Source organism: Drosophila tropicalis, unplaced genomic scaffold, assembly GCF_018151085.1.
Source record: "Drosophila tropicalis isolate 14030-0801.00 unplaced genomic scaffold, ASM1815108v1 contig_1002, whole genome shotgun sequence".
NCBI classification, from domain to species: domain Eukaryota; kingdom Metazoa; phylum Arthropoda; class Insecta; order Diptera; family Drosophilidae; genus Drosophila; species Drosophila tropicalis.
In genome coordinates, this window is record NW_027172360.1 from 2,181,581 (window position 1) to 2,206,213 (window position 24,633).

Consider the following 24,633-nt stretch of genomic DNA (forward strand, 5'->3'; position numbering starts at 1 on the left):
CAAAACATGCATCCACATTCTGTGGAAAACACTTAAGATTGTAACAGCGGCGCAGTATCAAGTAACCGACGCTGAGCATGAAATATAAACAATTTTTAACCCACGAAAAACGTGGGTCATTAGAATAAGTATTTTTAAGAACAATTTTCGTCTTATAGATTTTAAGATTTCATTTATATACACAAGACCTTTGTTAATAAAATGAGTTCATATTTTGAATTCAAGAGATGAAGATGGTGTTTTAGTGTGCGGTGCTGAAATCCTCTTCACCATGGCCAGCTCGTTCCCCAGATCTCAACCCGATTGAAAACTTGTGGGGGGACGTTCAACGAAGTGTGCGCAACTTTGGCAAGTTGTTCAGGATGCATGGGCTCAGATTCCTTTAAAGCGCTGCCGGGACGTACTTGACTCCATGCCGCAGGGACGTGAAGCTGTTCTAGCTAATAAGGGGTTCCCAACCAAGTATTAGTTCATGAGTAACATAATTAATAAAACTAAATTTAGTTGACACATTTAACATTTTCGTTTTTTGCTGCTATTATTTTGAACAGGGCAATTTCGGCATTTTTATCATTTTTTACTAAAATTTATAAATGAAATAAGTTTTTTGATAAAAAACACACTAATTTTGTTTAAAATTATATATAAATACTAAATTTGAAAAAAAAATTTTGGTCTGTAGTCAATATCATATTATTTATCAATCTTAAAGTCAGAGCTTATATGCGCTGCTATTATTTTGAACACAACTGTACCAAATAATATTAAAATATTTTTTTTTATTAATTTTACAGGATTCTTAAAACACCTACTGAAGAAATTTGGCCAGGCGTTACTTCACTCCCCGACTATAAAAATACTTTTCCTCGTTGGTCAATAAATCAATTGACCAACCAGCTCAAAAATCTCGATGCCAACGGAATAGACTTAATTCAAAAAATGCTTATTTATGATCCAGTTCACCGTATTTCGGCCAAGGACATTTTAGAGCATACCTTTTTTAAGGGGTTTCAAGCCGACTTGGTCTCCTAAAAATATTTAAAAAAACAAATAAATTGTATTCTTAATATTTGATATTAAAGATTTATTACAGTTACATTCTGTTTTTTTCCAATTCTGGAATTTTAAAATTTTAAAAAAATAACGATGGCTTTGTAGCATTTTTGCGTGTGCGAACTCATCTCACAGGTAAATATATTTATTTTTCAAAAGTTTTAAACTTACTCTTATTAATTCTGTAATTTTTATACGCTTGCAGAGGATGTTCCAAAATTGGTCAGATGTTTGTAACGCACAGAAGGAGACGTTTCCGACCCTAATAAGAATATATATTCTTGATCAGCATGAGAAGATAATCGATATAGCCATGTCCGTCTGTCGGTCCGTCCGTCTGTGCAAATCATATTTACCCCGCCATATGAAAAGTTATTGGGATGAAACTTGATATTTGAGCTACTCATAACCCGGGTAAGATAAAGTATGGACATTTTCAGGATCGGACCACTATATCATATATGTAGTTATGGAAGAAAAATAGGTTAAAAAATTGGAGTATCCCTATGAAATTTACTATTATAGTTTTTTATACAAAATAGAGATAGAGATAGAGATCCAGAAATCAAATCTGATAATCAAATTGGATAAATAGAACACAAGTTACAGTCAAAAGAAATAGGCTCTGCTCAAACGCTGCCGTTTAAAGTTTAAAACATGAAGAAATATATTAGCCAAGGACTGCAAGGGTATATGTTGCCTTTTTTGTACCCTTGCAGAGGGTATTATAAAATTGGTAAGATGTTTGTAACGCACAGAAGGAGACGTTTCCGGCCCCATAAAGTATATATATTCTTGATCAGCATGTCCGTCTGTCCGTCCGTGCGTATGCGTTTTACTCAGCCATCTTAAGAGCTATCGGGCTGAAATCTTTTTTCTGTGTTTTTTATTATCTGGAGCAGATCAAGTATGAGAATTCTCAGGATCGGACAACTATATTTTCATAAAAATTGGAGTATCGCTATGAAATTTACATATGATCCCAGATCCAAAAATTTAAATCTGATCGAAAAAATATAACACAAGTTACAGTCAATATAAAAATCTCTGCTCTGCCGGCAGCGCTGCTTGCTGTCTACTACGTCATACGTCATCAACACAGCACATGCATACACACACAGACGCAACGCTACATGAACTGTATGTGTATGTGTGCGTTGCTTTGCTTAGGGAATGGGGGAAAAAGAAGAACAAATTGTAGTAACAAGAATAAAATTGGTTTGTTTGTATGTATGTGAGGTTAACATTATACTTGTAATTGTAATTAATTTCACAACTGCCGAACGCTCTCGTAACCTGTTTTTATCTTGCCCGTTCTCGACGACGACTGACTTTCGACTCCCGACTCTCTCTCTCTTAGATGCCTCTCACTCTCAGCTGCTACACGCCTCAAAATAGGGGTAATCTGAGATCAGTGTGCCTATCTTGTCTTTACACTTGGCCCTCCTGATAATCGTCTTCTGACTCAGAAGACAGCAACTCGTCGTTCTCAGCCACATATCGCCAAAGTCTCATATAGTCCACGCTCGTAGTTGTCATCATTGACCCTTCACCATTGGTCGCTTTCTTTACATCGTACCGGCCGTTGCGCTTAGCTTTGATCACTTTATAGGGTCCCAAAAACTGACTTGCCAATTTACGGCCCGCTACAAACTGCGTTCTCTTTATAGCTACCATATCGCCAACTTGGTAGATAGCTTCGCCTTTCCTGTTCTTATCGTAATTCCTCTTGGAAGTCGCCTGCGCCTTCTCTATATTAATCTTAGCCTCTTGTCGTAGCTTTTGACGCTCGTTGTTGAACTGATCTACTTGTTCCTCCTGTAATATATCCAGCAAACGGTTATCTATATGGTTACGCATTCTCCTCCCAAACAGGACTTCAAAAGGTGACATTTTCGTTGATGAATGCATCGTTGTGTTAATAGCCTTCTGTACTTGAGAAACCCCTTTATACCATTTCATGGGTTCATCTGCTGATATTTTTCCGATAATAGACAGGATACAACGGTTAGCTCGTTCGATTTGGCCATTGCTCCTTGCTACTCCTGTGGTTGACAGTACATGATCTACATCGTTTGATCGAAGGAATTCTTTAAAAGCGTTTGATGTGAAGGCCACCCCTCTGTCACTTATGATCCTCTCGGGAAATCCAAAAATGTCTGTCCATTCGTTGAGTCTTTTAATTATTTTTTCTTGACCTGTGGACTTCGTTGGAAACAACCATACAAATTTCGAAAAACCATCTACCATTGCCAAAATTAATTTGTACTGCTTGGAGGTGCTGTCCATGGGTCCTAAATGATCCAAATGTAAAGTAAGTAGCGGTGTGTCTCCTTTGTTTATTCAATGCAAATATCCTTCTTTTTTACCCAGCTGTTTATTATGAACTATACATTTTATGCAGTTTGCAATCAATCTTGATACTTTAATTTCCAAATTCGGTATCCAGTACTGTTGGTGGATAGCGTGCATTGTCTTGCGCGTCGAAAAATGTCCAACCTCGTGCGATCGTTGTATTATCTCGCGTTCCATTAGCTTTGGTACAACCAATAACTCATTACCTTCAACTTCTTTGAATAGCAAACCACCTTTCACGTTGAAGCTTTTATATGGTTGCTGCTTTAGTACCTCTATAATTGCGATAATATGATCATCTGTCTGCTGTGCCTTCTTTAAACGCGCTGTTATTGCGGGTTACTGCGGGTAACGGCTTAAACACTCCACGTGCTGCATCTTAACTGCTGATCGGTGCTCCACGTTCAAATTGAAATCTTGTAGATACAATATCCATTGCGCAACTTCCCTTGGGATGCCCGGCTTTGACGTAGTTTGCTTAAATGCAATGCAGTCTGTCACCAATTTCACCGGGATCCCTAGCAAATAATGTCGAAATTTTTTTAACGCAATATACATATGCTGCCTTGACTTCAAGATTGTAGCTATGCCTCTTAGCTGTATATGATTTGCTAGATTCCTCTATGGGCACATGGAAGACTCCATTTTCCGAATCCATAATCGTATAAAAGCTTGCCGCCTGCAATCTCTCAAGCACTTCATCCATTAAAGGAACTGGAAAGCAGTCTTCCAAGACCACGCTATTAAGCTTCCTGTAGTCTACACAAACCCGCAAAGTATTGTCCTTCTTCTTTACAACTACACCTCTATTCCGTTTTCTTCCCACTCATCAACTTGATTTTTAACCGCTTCCGCTTCTGGTGCTGACAAACGACTGCCTAAATGGGATTATTGCGCCATCTGGTACAATTTTTAACTCAATAGGGCAATTTACCTTCTCTGCATCATTCGGCTGATAGCTATCCTGTATCAACGCTTCGACTTGCTTTTGATATTGCGGTGGCGCCGAATAAATACATGAGATGTCAAAAACATTGTACCAATTGTCAGCATATTCTTCTTGCGATTTGGTGTCTTCAACCAGGCTCATAAATGTATATCCACGCTCATCGATCGATACTCTAAACTTCTCCACAAAGTCGTATCCCAAAATAACGTCACAGTCCATAGTGTTGCTCTCCACTACCAAAAATTTTTACTGCGTCTTTAGGTTATCTACGATGACTTCTGTCTCGAAAAAGTTTTTTGCTTTTGTTTGGCTTTTGCCTAGTCCGCACAGCATTAAGCAACTTTCTTTTAAATCAATATTACCCAAGTATTTTAGAAAAGAGTTCTTTACAATAGTGACATCTGAGCCTGTATCGATCAAACCGTCAACATTTACGCCATTTAACGACACCGACTTGACCCGTTTTTGTATATTTATTTTACGAACAGCTGATAACTTTCTGGGGCAATTACTTGAAATATGTCCACTTTTATTACAACTAACAAGGGGAACTTCAGGTATGCGAATCACCGATTTGGATGAATTTTGGATATGTTGTAGAATACCCCGTAATTTCAAGCTGTGTGAAATATTTAGACGCACTATTCTATATTTTCCTGAAAAATCGCGTTTAAAGTTATAGCTTCGGTGAGTTATAGGTAAAACTCCGAGTGCACTGTGGTCCAAAATCCAGATATTGTGGCATAAACCTAAAAAAATTTGTTGAAACAAAATCGTATTTAAACAATTTTTTGTTGGACAGAATACTTTGAATATATCGAATATAAAAATATTTTTGTTTTTACTGCACCCCTGAAATTTTGGCACACTTTTAAAGTCAGGTGTTTAGTCAGCTGTTCGCTCTGCCAAAAAAAGCGGGAAATTGTAGGCAAACTTTGAGCCAGTGTAAAAAATTAACAAACAAATTGTAAAATAACTTTTGTAATGGATAATATTAATCAAGGTATGTAGAATGTAAATACTGCACGAAATTTCAATTTGTATATGTTAATTGTTTTTTTTGTGTAATGATTGTTTATGTTCTAAAATAAATAAAACTTAACCCATGTGTGCGTCTATTGTGGAGTGAAAACTAACTTTCTGCGAATTTCTGCGAAATTGTAATTATAGTAAATTACAGCTCAAAGTATGTATTAAATTATGTTATGATTACTTTTTCCGAGTTTTTCCGAGGTAAATTTATATTATCATTTATTGTAGCCAAGTTTGACTTCTGCCGCACCTCGTTTTTGGAGGTTTGGGCGAAAAATAATCGAAAGGCTTCTGCAATTTCGAGCTGGATCTTTGAGCAAGTTGGTGAGAGTTTTATGAGCGATAAAAACATAGCTGAAATTAACAAAAAAGTCAAGAGCTTTGAACTTTACTTGGGACAAAACTATTTGAAATGCTCTTATAATCTGAAGGTATTTAAAGTAAGACACTCAAAATGGCTTTCAATGCCCGTGGTTATCTTATTGGATAAAATGGATTTAGAAACAGATTTAGAAACAACATCAGATAATAAAGGGGGACGCCCAATTTTATCGTATGATGCAGCAGGGGCACGTCTGAAGCGAAAGATAGCATCGGAACTTGCAGAAGTTGCAGATGACACAAATCTTCTGTTGCATGCGGCTGCTTGTTCAGCAAGAAAATTAAACGAAACTGATGCAGCCTTTGTACTGTCGCGCGCAATGCTTACTCCAAGTGGACCTAGTGAAATAAGAAAAAAAAATTGTTGCTAAGGAACCCATACCTCTAACTCCGCACGAAGCCTTAGCGCATTTGCTTGAAAGCTCGCTAAGCAAAAAACAATACAATGATATGCGAGATCTTAACAAAAGACAAAATTCTGATATATTCCCAAGCTACCACAAAGTTCTAGAAGCTAAATCGCTATTAAGACCCAGGGAGTATCTTGTACTGATATTACAGCCGAAGTTTCCCTACAACGACTTTTGAATCATACGGCCAGTAGAATCGTTCTTATGCAAGAAGAGATATTTTTAAATTTGGAGAATATTGGGAGTGTCATGTTAATACTAAGCTATGGATTTGATGGATCTACGGGACAAAGCATGTATAAACAAAGATACGAAACAAATGAGCCGGATTCGCTTGACCACTCTTTGTTCGTTACGACCGTCATACCGCTCAAACTAATAGATAGCTCTAATACAGTTTTCTGGCTAAATAGAACTCTTCAATCTGTGAGATATTGTAGGCCTCTCAAAATAGATTTCGCCAAGGAAACCAAAGATTACGTTCTAATTGAGAAGGCTAATTTAGACAAACAAATAATGGAACTTTTGCCATTCACTTTCACATTTAGCAATAAAAAAACAATCACAGTGTCCTATAATCTTGATATGACTCTTATAGACGGAAAAGTATTAAATTTTTTAACTGGAACAAAATCTTGTCAACTTTGTGCAATATGTGGTGCTGGTCCTAAACAGTTTATGGAGGTCAATGATATGAGCTCTTTGAAATTTAAGCCTAAGCCTGGGAGCCTTATTTATGGAATGAGTCCTCTGCATGCCTGGATACGAGTTTTCGAACTGTTGCTTAAAATATCGTACAGAATTGGGATAAAAAAATGGCAAGTAAGGGATCAAGCAGAAAAAAATATAATGATGGAAAGAAAACAAAAGATACAAAAGATGTTGTGGCAAAAAATGGGTATACATGCGGATAAACCGAAACAAAATGGCAGCGGTAACACAAACGATGGCAACACTGCGAGGAGGGCGTTTGCAAATGCAAAATTATTTGCTTCTATCTTAGAAATAGATTTAGAAATTATAGGATGCCTTCGTACCATTTTAATAGTAATTTCAAGTGAATTTTCTATTAATATGGTTTGTACCATTTTAATAGTAATTTCAAGTGAATTTTCTATTAATATGGTTCGATTTGAAAAGTTTTGTAACAAGGTCTATACTATGTATATGGTAATATTCCCGTGGTATCCAATGTCGCCCACTTTGCACAAAATTTTGGTACATGGATCGCAAATTATAGAAACATCAGTACTACCTGTGGGTCTTTAAGCAGCACGGTGGTGTAAGGGGTAGAATTCCTGCCTAAAAGTCATGAAATGCTGTTTCAACCCCCGCTCGGAACTAGTTAGTTTTGGTTTTTCATTCTTTTTTTTTTACATTTTAATAATTGTTTTTTCTAATAGCAGAATAGTATAATAATAATGATTTTTGAATGAATTCATTTATTATGCCTTTACAAAAACATAAACGTAGAAATATAAACCATTACATACGTAAAATAGATAAATTAATTTCTGCCTTTACATTTTTTGTTGTGATATAAATCATAAAAACATGAAATGATTTTGTGCAAAAATATACCAACATTAAATAAATTTGAAAGAAACAAACCGAATAACAACTTTGGAAAAACCCTCTCTTATCGGTCAACTTCGAAGCGAACCATGAATACTTAAGAACTTCCTTCAATATTAGGGATGACAAAAGGAAATGTGCAAGGAATTAGACCTTAATGCAGTCTTCACTTGATGAAATTCCACGATTTTTTTTTTATACACGTTGAGGAGTTTTTCATCCGCTCTATATTATTTTTAACCTGCCTAAATAACACTGTGATAGTCGAAAAAAAAGACATGGCAAAATTCGATGGTTTCACCCTATTTCGGGTCCTGCGAATCGAACTGCATCATTAGTTTTTTAAGTTATCACGATGGTTTCATACAAAATTTTTTGCGGAAGTTTTTCATCAAAGTTGCCATTTTTTCGAAAAGGATGTTTTTTTCATTTGCTTCTAACTTCTAAAATATTCATTCTTTTTACAAACTTTCTTTAGCAAAGTTTCTTAGAATTGAAAGAACTACAAATATTGGGAAGACATCTAGCCTCTAAATCAGTCCGTTCCCGAGCATTGGGACAAAATGTAAAAAAATCGAATCTTGACCAAATTTTTTTTATGTTTTCTTTCTCAGATTTTGCTAAAGTTGATATTATTCCATTTGAAGCTTGATCATTATATGAGAATTTATTTTGCTCAATGGCGCCTTGATTGAGCATGGGAGAGGGGGAGGGGTGCATTTAAATCAATTTACTTAAAGGGGAACTTGATAATGCATTATAAGAGTTATGTTAACTGAAAAAAAATGTTACCCCTTACAAACTTAAATACTGGTTACGCCCTTGATATTAGAAATATTTATTTCCGTTATTTTACCGCTATTCTACTGATATCGGTGGGTACTTATGACAGCAAAAATTACCTCTACTGATCGTGTAAGCATAGATGTTAATCGTAATTTTGACTTGCGAACAAGTGTCCCACAAGTTTTGCCGGATTTTGCTACGTGTGTGGAAAATTTACGAGCCCACAATGCAATAAAACTTTGCAAAATTGGTCAAAAAGGTTGCGCCCAAAAATGGGTTTCGGCATTTCAATGATTTAGATAGATTCACAATGGCATCATACGGATAACTGCTACGCATGCCAGAATAAACTCGCAAAACTAAAGAAGAGTTTTATGGTCTATAAAAGTGTTCAATCTGCACAGTATCTCATTCGGAGTATATTACAATTACAAAGATGTCATAGCCCAAAAGAAAGGTATAATTCGTCAAAATTTGTCACCGAACCTGAAGAGTTACTTTCAACGTATAATCCATCCCAAATCGATAAAACTTGTTAACATCTCTAGATATCCCCAGCTCGATTATATACGATGGTAAGACAACTAAAATTGTCGCAAAGGCAAGCGAACTCTTTAGCACATTATTTACGATCTGTATGATCCATCCCAAATCGATAAAACTTGTCAACATCTCTAGATATCCCCAGCTCGATTATATACGATGGTAAGACAACTAAAATTGTCGCAAAGGCAAGCGAACTCTTTAGCACATTATTTACGATCTGTTAACGTTTTGTCTAAGGATGTAAAAGTGTACGGGTATAGGAAGAGACTTTTGGACTTTTTCGAAATAAACAGCAATAATACGTTTGCATACTGCAAAAATATCGTTGGGTTAATGAAACATATGAATTGCACGTACAAACTAAAGGAGTGGCGATTGTTTATCGATTCAATGAAACTAATTTTGGATTGTGTTCAGTATAGAAAACATCAATGGACATCTACTCACTGGCTTGCAAGCGGGTTACACGAAAAACATGTGCTTCATTTGTCATTGGGATACCAGATTATACCGACTGTATAAATATTTTTCAAAAACTAAAGAACTACAGTTAGTTTAATTTTGCTCACATATCTAAAAAAAACTCAATTTGATTATGTGGTTATATTATAAATCGTTAATTAGGTAGGTCTGGTGTCTCTTCTGCTGCCATTGAGCAAAATAAATTCTCATATAATGATCAAGCTTCAAATGGAATAATATCAACTTTAGCAAAATCTGAGAAAGAAAACATAAAAAAATTTGGTCAAGATTCGATTTTTTTTACATTTTGTCCCAATGCTCGGGAACGGACTGATTTAGAGGCTAGATGTCTTCCCAATATTTGTAGTTCTTTAAATTCTAAGAAACTTTGCTAAAGAAAGTTTGTAAAAAGAATGAATATTTTAGAAGTTAGAAGCAAATGAAAAAAACATTCTTTTCGAAAAAATGGCAACTTTGATGAAAAACTTCCGCAAAAAATTTTGTATGAAACCATCGTGATAACTTAAAAAACTAATGATGCAGTTCGATTCGCAGGACCCGAGATAGGGTGAAACCATCGAATTTTGCCATGTCTTTTTTTTTTTTTTTTAAAAACTATCACAGTGTAATTATTAAAAAAGCAAAAAAAAAAAAATAATCATCAAAAACCAAAACTAACTGGTTTAGGGCGGGGGTTGAACTAGGAATTCTTGACTTTTAGGCAGGAACTCTACGCCTTACACCACCGTGCTGCTTGAAGACCACTCGGAGTTTTACCCATAACTCACCGAAATTATAACTTTAAACTCGATTTTTCAGGAAAATATAGAATAGTGCGCCGAAATTCACACAGCTTGAAATTACGGGGTATTCTACAACATATCCAAAATATCCAAATCGGTGATTCGCATACCTGAAGTTCCCCTTGTAAAACATTTTCTATCCGCACTATTACAGTCTTTACGCTTGTGCTCACTGGAACCGCAATAAAACAATGTTCTTTCTTTTTAATGTTTTCCACTTTTGCAATAGACGTGATTTTACGATTGTTTTTCTCAATATTATCAATTTTTTTTACATGCTCGAATTCACCATATTGCTCTTTTAATTCTTTTAGCGATTTACAATTGTACATTGAGAACTTGAACTCGCTTTTAATATTAAGCCCATCAACTATGTACCGTATAACCGCCGCGCCTTCGATTTTTCCAGCACCAGCAATTTTTCTCATATTTAGCATATATTCGTGAAACGATTCACCACTGTGCATTTTACGATCGCGTAACTGTTGATGTATGTAGGTCAGCGCTACTTAAATTTGACTCGAACTCACAACACAAAATTTGTCTCAAACTCTAAAAATCACTCACTGTTTCTGTTTCTGGCATTCTGCTCAAAGTTCTGAAACCATTTCTCCACCGGTACATTGTAACCGTCGAACACACATACAACTTTTTCGAAAGGCTCAGGGTTTATTTTGACTTCTGCATACTTTCTCTCATCTGCTTCGATTTTAAGAGAAAACATTTGTATTAACTGTTGTTTCTTAATATCTAGATCTCTGGGATCACTTTTTTCTACGTCACTAACTTCTTTCACTTCCATATTATTTTTTATCGATTCTTCTTCTTCCACTAAACCAAACGTTTCGTTCAAGGTCTTCTTTTCAACGATCTTCTTTTCGTTTTTCGACTTCGCTGGTGTGCGCAGAGGTGGCGGCATTTCGGTTTTTTGCGACTTCGTGGCGCCGACTGAACGACTGTTCGAGAACGATTTCTTAGAAAAGCTATCGCGCACTACTGGAATTTTCACAACTGTACAATTTTTATTTGGATGTTTTGTACATACTTTTACAAAATCAACCGCAACTTTAAAACTTTATTGTTTTTTAAATTTCAGCACAACCACATTTACATTTTTCTAAGAACTTTCTCCACATTACACGTGCACTAACACACACAAAACCGGCGAGCCATCAAATGTGAGGTTAACATTATATTTGTAATAGTTTATTGTAGGTACATAATATTAACTGAAATGATTAAATTGAGGTGTAGTACATATATTTCTTTGAGAATAATAATTAATTTCACAACTGCCGAACGCTCTCGTAATCTGTTTTTATCTTGCCCGTTCTCGACGACGACTGACTTTCGACTCCCGACTCTCTCTCTTAGATGCCTCTCACTCTCAGCTGCTATACGCGTCATCAAAATAGGGGTAATCTGAGATGAGTGTGCCCATCTCGTCTTTACATGTATATTCATGAATTGAGTTGCAGAAAACAAATTTTGGACATGTAAAATTGTTATTGCCAAGGACTGCAAGGGTATATAAACTTCGGCATAGCCGATGTTAGCTTCTTTGATATTTGGTTTTCATTTTACGAAAACCGGCAGCTTATTAGTGGAAGAAACATTGTTCAAACCGACTACGCAACATGCTATAGTATTACTTGTATACAGCATACAAAGAAATATGATTTTTTTGAAAACAAAGTTCCAAATATATTTTATTTACAATTAATTTGTAAACGCCGCCCAGTTGGGCCTCTACCCGGATAGCTTTGCAAAAATCAATTATTTTATATTGCAAACATCATAAAGGCAATCGATATGGAATTCTTCAAATTTTATGAATCCAAAAAATAAAATTTGAAATCGGTTAAGATTCATGAGTGTTAAAAGCACCCAGAGTTGAGACATTTTTAACAAATGAGAATAAATGATAATGTTTACAAAAAGTCGCAACTTCAAAACTGAATATAGGGCGATTTCAACAATCGATCTGGGATTTTGTTGTTTTATCTGAAAAGTATGTTTTTCATTAATGAATCATGCTATTAATAGCGTGATTCATAAAATTTAATAATTACTAAAACTATTTTTAAACTAGAAGCGTCCAAAAAAATACACTAAATATTGGGGTTTTTGGTTTTGGCGGAATACAACTAACAAAGATCAACTAGGATTAATGCAGGACTACATACACTAGGTAGGTGAAATATTTTTCTATCAAATGTATGTGGTCCCGATCTGCGAAAAATTGCGAATTTGGTGCGTAAGCCAATAAACTAAGAAAACCCCACCTAAAAAATATGCTGCAGGTGTAAGGAAAATTATGAGCTCATGCATTTTTATTTGATATCATTGCGTATTGCTGTTTTTAAATACCTTCTGTTTCTGTTTACCTAATTGGATGTAAATATTAAGGTTTTAGCCAATTAATACAAAAAGGTATGTACCTAGTTAATTAAAAAAATATAATGCTTAATATTCCTCTTGTTTGCGACAGTTTATTTTGAACTTCATAATGTTGTTAAAAAAAGGATTTTTGAAGTTTTAAAATGGAGCTTAAGGTAAAAATCAAATATACACACCATAACTTAAGGCAAAAATCCAACGCGAGCAGCAGAAATATGCCACATTTCGTGAAAAAAATTGAGTTTGGCTTGAAAAGTATACAATATTTGTAGGTTCGTTCAACCATCAACTAGCAGAGGACGAGGAAGGAATGATTAATTTTCAAACCAAGTATACAATATTTGTAGGTTCGTTCAACCATCAACTAGCAGAGGACGAGGAAGGAATGATTAATTTTCAAACCAAGAGTGGTGTTCACGCCACCGGGTGAACAGCAGTGAGCGGCGAAGAGCAGTGAGCGGTGAGGAGTGAGGAGGGTTTTTTGATCCTCGGCATCTACGGTCACACCAGGAGGAGTGACTTGGTTTTTCCAATGGGCACCGCCATTATTCTGAATCGAGCTTTTCACCCGAACACCCGTTCTTTTGCTTTTACGATTTGTCAATTTTTTCAACCCGAACCATTTTCGTGTGTGTCGGGCTCCCTGTGAATATTTAATAAAGCATAAGTTTATTTAACCGAAGTTATCGCGCGTTATTAATTCACCACTCGCTCACCATATCCAGAAGAAATTGGCACCCGCCAACTACTTGTATATTATTTGGATCCTTCCGCCCCTCCACGAACATTGGTCCTTCGAGCCGGATATCCTTCCGCTCCTCCAGCTTGCATTGGCGGAATTCCTGATAAGTACAAAATTTCATTATTCATTTTATTTCCATACTACTAAAAGTGTGAGGTTTTCCCGCTTCTCCATAGCGACCTACACACTTTTACATATTGTATGTACATACCTGACCTGTTCCAAGGTTACATGGTAGTTCCTAATCCTTAGCGTGATTGTCCAACGTTCTCGTTTTACATTCCACGATTATCCATTTTTTATTTATGTTTTTTCCTCGCACTTGTCCAAATCCACCTCTTTTTTTTACATATGCATTCACATGTACATGTATGTAATTTCCACAGCTGTTTGCCAAATCCGCGTAAAAGTTTAAAAAACAAAAAAAAATTATTAAAGTGTTATAAAAAATAGGGAAAAATAATAATCAAAGTGTTCACCGCGTTTTCTTATGTGTTGGAATAATTATTTTTAATGCCAAACTTATTTCCGCACGCGCGTATCTACGTACATACATACATCGTCACCTGTTGATGTACGCGCATATGTACATATCCATATACATATAATCCCTTCGCACATTTACCACGACACAAAAGGAGAAAAAAAAAAATATTCTTTTTAAAATAGCACTTAACGTATGCATCGCGATTTCTTGCGCGTTCGAATTAGGTGCGAAATTAATTTCCTCACGCGCGTCTTTGGATACCGGTGCACTTGCTTACATACGTACATACATATATGCTTACATAGTCATACATTGCACATACATATGTACATATCCACAACACATAATACATTTCGGTGTCGCGCATTGATTTAACACAACCCCACATCCAATTAAATTACAATTACTTACGTTTTTTTTTGTTGTTGTGAACAACGCGTGTGCATACATATCTATATACTCACCTGTGTACTTATGCATGTACGTACATACATAGATCAAAGCATCTGTCCATATGCATTGATCGGTTGTTTTGTTTGCGCACAACACTCGCGGTGTGTAAAAGCGTTCTTTTGTTCTTGGTTTTTCCGCACAACCACAAAAAATTATTAACATAATTAACCAACAAAATCAAAAACCAAATATATAAACAGCGGCCGACAGCTGTTTTCGGAGTAGTGGTGACACGTGAGTCGAGTCGTGATATCGATAGGCGGCTTAAGTGCGCCAAATTCAAATCACATTATTTCCGATTCTCCTTTTTCGCCTAATTATATATCCGCCCATATTTATAAAATAATACATATATATTTTTTCCAGCACTATCGTGCCCACATTTATATATCCGTCCATATTTATAAATTATTTATATAATTTTTCCGGCCAACTTTTTGCGCTCATATATATATCCGCCCATATTTATAAATAAATACATATATATTTTTTCCAGCACTATCGGGTCCATATTTATATATCCGCCCATATTTATAAATGAATACATATATATTTTTCCAGAACTATCGGGCCCATATTTATATATCCGTCCATATTTATAAATTATATATATAATTTTTTTTTTTCGGCCAGTATTTTGCGCTCATATATATATCCGCCCATATTTATAAATAAACACATATAAATTTTTTCCAGCACTATCGGGCCCATATTTATATATCCGTTCATATTTAAAAACTATATATATATTTTTTCCGGCCAGCCTTTTGCGCTCATATATATATCCGCCCATATTTCTAAATAAATACATATATATATATTTTTTCCAGCACTATCGGGCCCATATTTATATATCCGTCCATATTTATAAATTATATATACAATTTTTTTCCGGCCATTATTCTGCGCACATATATATATCCAGATCCAGATTTATATAAAAACGTATTTTCTTTTTATCCTATACATCTTTATTTATATATTTCATCCGTGTTTTGTTTTATACGTACTCCCATCGGTAATTTTCAATCCGCATTCGTGCGTTCGTATATTATTCCGCATCTATCCCCATTAAAGGGGCTTCGTTTCCGAGCCACACGCGAGAAAATTCTCCCGCAATCCTGCGGTGCACAGTGAGGAAGTTGTTGCGTCCCCATACAGTCCACTTCTCACTTCCAAAACAAAAAAAAGGGACGCGCACAAACGCGGTGTTCGTCGGTAAGGTCGTCCCCTGAGTATGTCCACGGAGCCGTCCAAGACCGCGCCGAAGTCCAACAGTCTTTCGTCTCCCTTTGCAACTCCGGAGAAGGTTCGGCCTCCGACAACTCCGGTAACCGTGAAGCGTACGGATATTTCGCGCAAGTTCTCGTCAGTTCGCAGCCGCAGCGAATCCCCAAGGTCCCGTCCGTCTTCGTCCAGCTTACCTGAGGGTCGCAGATTCTCGGTTAAAGACTCGAGTGAACACAAAGGTCGTTCCAAGCTTTCAACCCAGACCCAGATTCCGCACGTTGTTGTGACGCACTGTTCTGACGCTCCCGTCACCCGATCCGTATCACAACAGCGTAGAGAACACTCCAGAATGTCCCTCTCCGATTTCGTTCTAGCGTGCGACGCATTGACTCTGTTTGAAGCTCGCGAGAGTGAAGCTCTAACTTCTGAAGTGCCCTTGTTTTCCATTAAAATGCACTTAGAGCAGCTCAAATCCCTTTGGTCAACTGTCGAGATGGAATACTCCCGTTGTCACAAGGCCTTGACAATCCAAGCCGACGAGGAAAGCTTGGCAAACATAAGCCACATCAAGGCGAAGCACGAATCCGCTTACGCGGCGTATGTGCGATGCGGGACGTTGTTCGGAGAACACATCGAACAGCTCTCGGCACAGATGACGACTCTTAGGCGTCAGCCAACCGCTCCGTCGGGGCCACCGGGGCATAGAGTTCCTCCGTGTGAGGTAGAGACATTTGATGGCGACAGCCTAGCATGGCCCACATTCCGCGATTTGTTCGCCGCCATTTATATCGCCAATCCGTATTTGTCACAAGTGGAGAAGCTCTATCACTTGAACGCCAAGACGCGAGGGGAAGCGAGAACCATCGTGGCTAAGTCCCCCCTGACGAATGAGGGTTTCCAGGCCGCGTGGGAGAACTTCACCGCACGGTACGAAAATAGCCGTCTGCTTGTCATGACTCAAGCCAGACAACTCCTTCAGATTCCCGCGGTGGCACAAGAGTCGGGCAAATCCTTGCGAGAGCTGCAGACCGCGTTTCAAGGGTGTCTTACCGCACTTGAGCGTTCGGGTGTTAGTACTGAGAATTGGGATGTCTTACTTATCGCCATCTGCACTAGTAAATTGCCGAAGGCCACTGTTGAGTTTGGCGCTAAGGTTCGATGTTTTAGCGGGCCCACAAGAAACACTTCACTTTTCACGTGATACTTCATTTATTTCTTCCACGTGTTTTCTTATGCTAATGGTAGGCTAAGTGGGTGTGTGTATGGTGAGCGAGCGAGTCGGTAGTTGAGCCGCTATAAATTAATCGCCCTTACTCGCGGTTGTAACCAAACTGTTCTGTCCGCCGCTTAGTAACAAGCATAGAACCTAACATGTAAGCTTAAAGCGCAAGATGCAACGGTTAATTTCCCAGCACGTAGGCTGGCGCTTAAGTATAAGTATGAAAATGAAAGAGAATGAGTGATATGGGTTAACCCATTGGTGGCTGCGTCGGGTCTGCTGGGCAGTCAGTGGATTTCGGCGGCAACATTCCCCCCCCAGTAAAGCTGCTCTCTTCATGGGGTTGCTTTGCTCCATTACAGCCGACGTCTAATACAGCTACTTTAGCCACGGGCCGTTGAAGAGTCCCATTGGCGGTTCTGATGATCACTCGACGCACCTGGTTGTCTTTGGCCAGGATTGTTTGCTCGACTATACCTTTTGGCCATCTATTTCGGGGCAGAGTCTCGTCCAATATTACAACGACGTCTCCAGCTGCTATTGGTGGTCTCTTCGTAAACCATTTTCCTCGCCTGGCTAAATCTGGAACGTATTCGCGTACCCATCGTCGCCAGAATTGATCGGCGAATTCTTGAACAGCTTGCCACGTGTGCTGTACGGTGTGTGTGGTTTTGAAGACTGGTTTATAGCCGCTTGCTGATCCTAGTAGTAGATGGTTAGGGGTGATAGCCTCGTCGTCTTTGCTGTCCAGAGAGACAAAAGTAAGGGGTCTGGAGTTTAGGATAAATTCCACTTCCCAGAGTGCGCTTTGTAGGCCCTCACTGGTGAATTTTCTCGCTGGGCAGATTGCGTAGAGTACAGTCTTGACGGAACGAACAAGTCGCTCCCATGCTCCCCCCATATGAGGAGCGGCTGGTGGATTAAATTTCCATTTGATGTCATCGAACGCCGGTTGCACGGCGTTGAAGTTGATCGTCTGCGCTTTGTCACAGATAATCTTTTCGGCAGCTTTGAAGTTAGTGCCATTGTCGCTGTAAATTTCTCTTGGGGTCCCGCGCCGATTGATGAAGTTTCGGATGCACATTACGCCAGTTCTATATGCACCGCCCGTATGGTTAGGCAGGTGAAAATAACTCCCCATCTTTTTTCGCTTCGCCGTCCTACAGCGACCAAGAAGGGCCCGAAGTAGTCGATACCGACGTAAGTGAAGGGACGTTGGTAGGCAGCCAGCCTGGCAATGGGCAAGGGAGCCATTTGCGGTGGATCAGGCATGGCGCTCTCATTTTTACAGCGTTGGCAAGACTTCCGCATGCCTTTGTATAAGACTCGTAGGCGTGGTATGTAAAACATGCCGCGAATCCTGTAAATACACGTCTCATGGGATGTGTGGTGCATTTCCTGATGATACCAGTTCACTATGAGCCGAGTAATGTGGTGCCCATATGGGAGCAGTATTTGGTTTTGTCCGTTTAGGTTTTCTGCTCGCCCTCAGGTACGTAGGAGCTGATTTTCGTCTAGGAAGATATTCAAACATATGAGTTTAAAATTTGTTTTTAAAGGTTTACCTCTCGTTAAGTTGCGAATTTCTGGGTTGAATTCAGATGACTGCGCATGCCGCAGTAGGAGTGTGCGTGCCTGCTGAATCATCTCGTAAGACACCTCTGTAGGTGGCGATGCCTTTGTTTGTTTTGCTTTCAGTTTCTCAATATAGAGAATAAAACGCGCTAAAGCTCGATATAGCCTGCGCCAGTCGGAAAAATATTCCGCGTTAAGTTTTAGCTCCATCGGCGCATTGTCGATGAAGAGTATGTTGTGCCTGACTTCAGCATTGTTTGGTGGCCCCAAATCATCGCATTTTGGCCACTCGTGTTGATCCTGCAGCAAATAGTCTGGACCGTGTAGCCAAGTTTCATGTTTATTGGCGTTGTGTGTTTTAGTAGCAAGATCTGCAGGGTTAAGGTTGGTTGGAACCCAGTTCCATTGGCTAACGTTTGTGAATTCCAGTATTTCGCCAACGCGGTGCATGACGAATTGCTGAAACTTTCGTGGATCCATACGAAGCCATTTGAGAACAGTCTTCGAGTCGGACCAATAACAACTCGAATTAATTGACAAACTTGGATTGCGTTGGATTCGGTTACTCAGCTTTGCTCCGATCACTGCGGCCTGCAGTTCCATCCTTGGTATAGATAGTGGACTCAACGGTGCCACTTTCGCCTTGGAGGCCACGAAGCTGAGGTAGGTTCTTTTCCCCTGGCGTATCCGAAGGTAGCAGACTGCTGCGTATGCCAATTCGCTGGCGTCAACGAACGTGTGTAACTGGACATCATGGACTTGATCGCTGCTGTCGAAGTAACATCTCGGGATGGTCAATCCGGCGATTGTTGTAAGGATCCGTTTCCATCGTATCCATTTGGGTAACAATGCGTCGGGCAAACCAGTGTCCCAGCCAATGCCACTTCTCCAGACTTCTTGCAGTAGGATTTTGAGCTCTATTGTAAAGGATGAGATGAAGCCGAGTGGGTCGTACATTGACATAAGTACTTGCAAGAGCTCGCGTTTGGTTGGTGTTTTGTCGCTGTCCAAAACGTTGCGCTTCAACCTGGCGAACTTGCAGATGAATGTGAATACGTCGGAGTTCGGCACCCAGTATAAGCCGAGTACCTTTTCCGTGGCGGTAATTTCGACAGCTTCGGGGTGCAGCGAATCGCTCTTTAGTATTCGAAGGACATCCTTTGAGTTCGAAGACCAATTGCGTATGTGGAAACCACCTGCTGCATGGATATCTCTGACTTGAGTTGCGATGTTTCCGACTTCCACGTAGTCGTCGCCACTGTATATAAAATCATCCACGTAGTGGTAGTCCTTCACGGCTTGTGCTGCTTGAGGGTACTGTTGGCAGAATCGATCTGCATTTTTGTCGCGAATAAAGTGTGCAATGCAGGGTGCGCAATTGATTCCGAAAGTAAGCGCTTCCATAACATAGACGTTAGGCTCTTGCCTCTCGGATTTGCTGTCGGACCACAGAAACCTTTGCGCATGGGTGTCTGCTGGTTTCACTCGGATCTGGTGGAACATCTCGGCAATATCGCCACAGATCGCCACTCGTCCCACTCGGAATGAGAGCAAGAGGTCAAACAGGGAGTTGAGGAGATCTGGGCCACTCCAGATGTAGTCATTCAGGGCCTTGCCGCCAGATTGGGCGGCTGCGTTCCATACAAGCCGGACCTTCTCTGGTTTATTTGGATTTTTAGTTATGAAGGTAGGTAGATACCATGTCCGTCTGTTTGGTGCAGCTATTTCCTCCGGCGTCATCATGCGAGCATAGCCCTTTTCGACGAGGTTCTCGATTTGTTTGGTGATTTGCTCCTTCAACTGTGGTTGTCGGGAAAATTGCTTTTGTAGGCATTTAAGCCGTTTTAGTGCGTTTGCGTAGCTATCGGGTAATGAAACTTCAGGGTCTTTCCACATTAGGCCGACCTCGTACCTGCCATTCTTAAGGGAGGTAGTAGATTCAAGTCTGGTTAAAGCTTGAGTTTCTTCTGGTGATGATAGCGGTTTTGCTGTGGTAGCGTCTAATGAGAACGCTTGTTTGATGATCTCATGTAGCTTAGCGTCTGCGTCCCTGCATCCACACATGTGAACGCTCACATTAGCTCTAGTAGCCCTTGATCGCGTGGAGCTTTGTAGTGCCCATCCCAGTCGCGTCTTTGACGCTATTGGTTGGTGCCATGCCCCCTCTTTGATTTTAAGGGGTACGGCGAGGTTCCAGTTATTTGTGCCGATTAGGATGCTTGGGCGTGCGTTGGTGTATGATGCTATCGGTAGTCCCGCTAGGTGGGGGAATTCTTTGGCGAGAGCCCTTATGTCGATAGACTGTACAGGTAGATCCAGGGTATCTACACTGTGAACCTCTTCCAAGTAGAATTGATTGCCATTATGTGGATTGGCAACCGTAAGCGTGACACGTTCCGATGCATTTTCTTCGCGTGTTGTATCGTTGGTCCATTTTAGGCACAGTGGATCTGGAACGCCTTTTAAGCCGAGCTGCTTAAAGACCTTGTTGTCGATGAGCGTTAGTGCCGATCCCTCATCTAGAAATGCAAAAGTGTTAGTGACTTTCGTTTTATTGATGATTTGTATTGGAATGACGCGGAAATATGTTGAGCCAGACTCTCTGGATCGCTGGGTGTGCTTGCCCTCCGGCGTATGCACGTTGGTGACCGTAGCTGGCCTGTTTGGGCTGCTGGATTTCGCAGCCTCTGGTATTGGCTGCATCTCGTGGATCAATGGGTGATGTTTGCTTCGGCAGCCTCGTATGCCGCAAACCTTCTCACGTTGGCACTTTTGGTGATGACGGTTTAGGCATTGTTGGCAGAGCTTGTGATTTTTCAGAAAAGAAATCTTTTGTTGATGTGGCGTGGCTTTGAACGATGGGCAGCTGTGTATTTTGTGCCCAGGTTCGTTACATACGACGCACGTAATTTCCCTTGACCTGCTCTTCAGGTGCCTCTGTGTGATGATTTAGGTTTCCGCTCTTCTTATGGTAAAGCGGTGATGTTACCTGGCTTGCTGCTTCAGCTATGTCGTAGATCCATTTGCTAAAAGATTCCATTGATGGTATCTTAGTGTCTTTGGGAAACATTGCCCACTGCAGCTTCAGTTGTGTGGGGAGTTTCTCTAGTAGCTCTTGTACGAGCATTGGGTTCTGCATGTAACCTGTGAGTCCACATGCTTCCATCGTTGAGTAGATGTTTCGTACACACAGTGCGTATTCGATAAGTGGTTCAAGCTTATCTTTTATTGCGGGTAGTTGCCGCGTTTTTTCCAGTAAGTTGTGCAAAATAAGCTCTGGCCGACCGAAACACATACGTAATGTTTGTATGATTTCAGGGACCATTGCGGGTAAAAGGAGTTTGGATTGAACTAACTCACGTGCTTTTCCCTTTAGGCTAGCTTGCAGCCGCATAAGATTTTCTGCATTCGTATACCCAGCGATTTCCGTACTTGTCTGAAAACTACTGTAGAATAGAGGCCAGTTCTGAGGATTGCCATCAAATGTTGGAAGCTCTTTCGGTATCGCTTGACGGGCTGCAAGTTGTGCCGCGCTTGGCATTCCTGTGTTTAGGTCTACGCCCATTCGCACTTTATTTTCTGGATAGTACGATGCAGCCCTGTTTTGAGTATTCGTAAAATTCCAGGGTGCCATCGGCGTAGCACTTAGGTGCGGTTGTTCGCGTGTCGTAGCACGCGTGTTGTTTGAGGTTAGGAACGGCAGCTGCGGTGCCTCGTGATCGTAATGCCACGTGTCACGCACAGCTGAGTGTGTGACCATCGCTTTTTGTTTGGCAGAAGTAAAAATAGGAACAGCTGTCCTAGCTGTGTCCTGGAATATTTTTGGAGGGCATAGTCCAAAGTCCCGATCCGGTTCTTGTAGCGGCCCCGTTGGTTTTGCTGGTGACGAAGTAGCCTGAGGTTCGCCTGCTCGTGTGGTATTTCCGAGGTTCTGCAATGCGTTGCTCAATATGGTTGTGATGACTTCCGTTGACACGTTGACGCAGTCGCAGTTCCAGCTGTTCTCAGATTTCTCGTCTATTACTCCAGCGCAGTCGAAATGATACCAGGAACAGCATCGATTGCATTGCACCATGCGGTCACTGTCTTCCTGCATGCATTTCTTGCAATGATATATTCCACTTGATAAGTCTTTTGTTGCCATGGTTTACCAATGAGTTTATACTTTTAAGCGACGTTGATTAGTTACGTGACCGATGTAGGTCGTAAACGGTTGACCGTTGAGGTTATGTACATATGTATCACAATTTAGTGATTGGTTATGCAATCATCGAGGTTAACCTCTATATGATTTACTTGTAGAACCGTGGGTTGACCCGTCGAGTTGAGTTAAATAATTAACTTTTTCGGTTCCTTTAGTGGTTTACCACTGTTAGATTAATATATAGAATTAATCTGTAGAATTAACTTATGGAATTAATTCATGGCCTATAGTTTATAGAATTAATTATAGAATTAATTCCTGGCATAATTTATAGAATTAATTATAGAATTAATTCCTGGCGTAATTTATAGAATTGTTGAGTTTGGCGCTAAGGTTCGATGTTTTAGCGGGCCCACAAGAAACACTTCACTTTTCACGTGATACTTCATTTATTTCTTCCACGTGTTTTCTTATGCTAATGGTAGGCTAAGTGGGTGTGTGTATGGTGAGCGAGCGAGTCGGTAGTTGAGCCGCTATAAATTAATCGCCCTTACTCGCGGTTGTAACCAAACTGTTCTGTCCGCCGCTTAGTAACAAGCATAGAACCTAACATGTAAGCTTAAAGCGCAAGATGCAACGGTTAATTTCCCAGCACGTAGGCTGGCGCTTAAGTATAAGTATGAAAATGAAAGAGAATGAGTGATATGGGTTAACCCATTGGTGGCTGCGTCGGGTCTGCTGGGCAGTCAGTGAATTTCGGCGGCAACATTCCCCCCCCAGTAAAGCTGCTCTCTTCATGGGGTTGCTTTGCTCCATTACAGCCGACGTCTAATACAGCTACTTTAGCCACGGGCCGTTGAAGAGTCCCATTGGCGGTTCTGATGATCACTCGACGCACCTGGTTGTCTTTGGCCAGGATTGTTTGCTCGACTATACCTTTTGGCCATCTATTTCGGGGCAGAGTCTCGTCCAATATTACAACGACGTCTCCAGCTGCTATTGGTGGTCTCTTCGTAAACCATTTTCCTCGCCTGGCTAAATCTGGAACGTATTCGCGTACCCATCGTCGCCAGAATTGATCGGCGAATTCTTGAACAGCTTGCCACGTGTGCTGTACGGTGTGTGTGGTTTTGAAGACTGGTTTATAGCCGCTTCCTGATCCTAGTAGTAGATGGTTAGGGGTGATAGCCTCGTCGTCTTTGCTGTCCAGAGAGACAAAAGTAAGGGGTCTGGAGTTTAGGATAAATTCCACTTCCCAGAGTGCGCTTTGTAGGCCCTCACTGGTGAATTTTCTCGCTGGGCAGATTGCGTAGAGTACAGTCTTGACGGAACGAACAAGTCGCTCCCATGCTCCCCCCATATGAGGAGCGGCTGGTGGATTAAATTTCCATTTGATGTCATCGGACGCCGGTTGCACGGCGTTGAAGTTGATCGTCTGCGCTTTGTCACAGATAATCTTTTCGGCAGCTTTGAAGTTAGTGCCATTGTCGCTGTAAATTTCTCTTGGGGTCCCGCGCCGATTGATGAAGTTTCGGATGCACATTACGCCAGTTCTATATGCACCGCCCGTATGGTTAGGCAGGTGAAAATAACTCCCCATCTTTTTTCGCTTCGCCGTCCTACAGCGACCAAGAAGGGCCCGAAGTAGTCGATACCGACGTAAGTGAAGGGACGTTGGTAGGCAGCCAGCCTGGCAATGGGCAAGGGAGCCATTTGCGGTGGATCAGGCATGGCGCTCTCATTTTTACAGCGTTGGCAAGACTTCCGCATGCCTTTGTATAAGACTCGTAGGCGTGGTATGTAAAACCGCGAATCCTGTAAATACACGTCTCATGGGATGTGTGGTGCATTTCCTGATGATACCAGTTCACTATGAGCCGAGTAATGTGGTGCCCATATGGGAGCAGTATTTGGTTTTGTCCGTTTAGGTTTTCTGCTCGCCCTCGGGTACGTAGGAGCTGATTTTCGTCTAGGAAGATATTCAAACATATGAGTTTAGAATTTGTTTTTAAAGGTTTACCTCTCGTTAAG

General features: G+C 40.3%; 4 protein-coding genes and 1 long non-coding RNA gene across 5 annotated transcripts in view; 1 reads left to right on the forward strand and 4 right to left on the reverse strand.

The window, feature by feature from the left end:
• Nucleotides 1–1,096, forward strand: part of Cdk1 (Cyclin-dependent kinase 1) — a 77,093-nt gene extending 75,997 nt beyond the window's left edge. The window contains exon 3 of the mRNA XM_068283928.1: nt 795–1,096. Within this exon, the coding sequence (XP_068140029.1) occupies nt 795–1,032 (238 nt within the window). The 3' untranslated portion in view covers nt 1,033–1,096. The remainder of the gene's footprint in view (nt 1–794) is intronic.
• An 11,734-nt stretch (nt 1,097–12,830) lies between these two features.
• On the reverse strand, nt 12,831–14,577 carry LOC137573291 (uncharacterized). The gene is made up of 4 exons (XR_011031849.1): nt 14,446–14,577; nt 13,706–13,880; nt 13,469–13,594; nt 12,831–13,395 (listed from the first exon to the last, which is right to left on the reverse strand). It is a non-coding gene; the product is annotated as an uncharacterized lncRNA (long non-coding RNA).
• Nucleotides 14,578–17,133: 2,556 nt separating this feature from the next.
• On the reverse strand, nt 17,134–17,967 carry LOC137577260 (uncharacterized). Its single transcript, XM_068290718.1, has one exon. The coding sequence runs from the start codon at nt 17,965–17,967 to the stop codon at nt 17,134–17,136; it is 834 nt and encodes a 277-aa protein (XP_068146819.1).
• On the reverse strand, nt 17,967–22,602 carry LOC137577354 (uncharacterized). The gene is made up of 4 exons (XM_068290832.1): nt 21,819–22,602; nt 21,364–21,602; nt 18,449–21,227; nt 17,967–18,298 (listed from the first exon to the last, which is right to left on the reverse strand). The coding sequence occupies exons 1-4, from the start codon at nt 22,600–22,602 to the stop codon at nt 17,967–17,969; spliced, it is 4,134 nt and encodes a 1,377-aa protein (XP_068146933.1).
• Nucleotides 22,603–23,311: 709 nt separating this feature from the next.
• On the reverse strand, nt 23,312–24,333 carry LOC137577442 (uncharacterized). The gene is made up of 2 exons (XM_068290952.1): nt 24,149–24,333; nt 23,312–24,092 (listed from the first exon to the last, which is right to left on the reverse strand). The coding sequence occupies exons 1-2, from the start codon at nt 24,331–24,333 to the stop codon at nt 23,312–23,314; spliced, it is 966 nt and encodes a 321-aa protein (XP_068147053.1).
• Nucleotides 24,334–24,633: the final 300 nt, after the last annotated feature.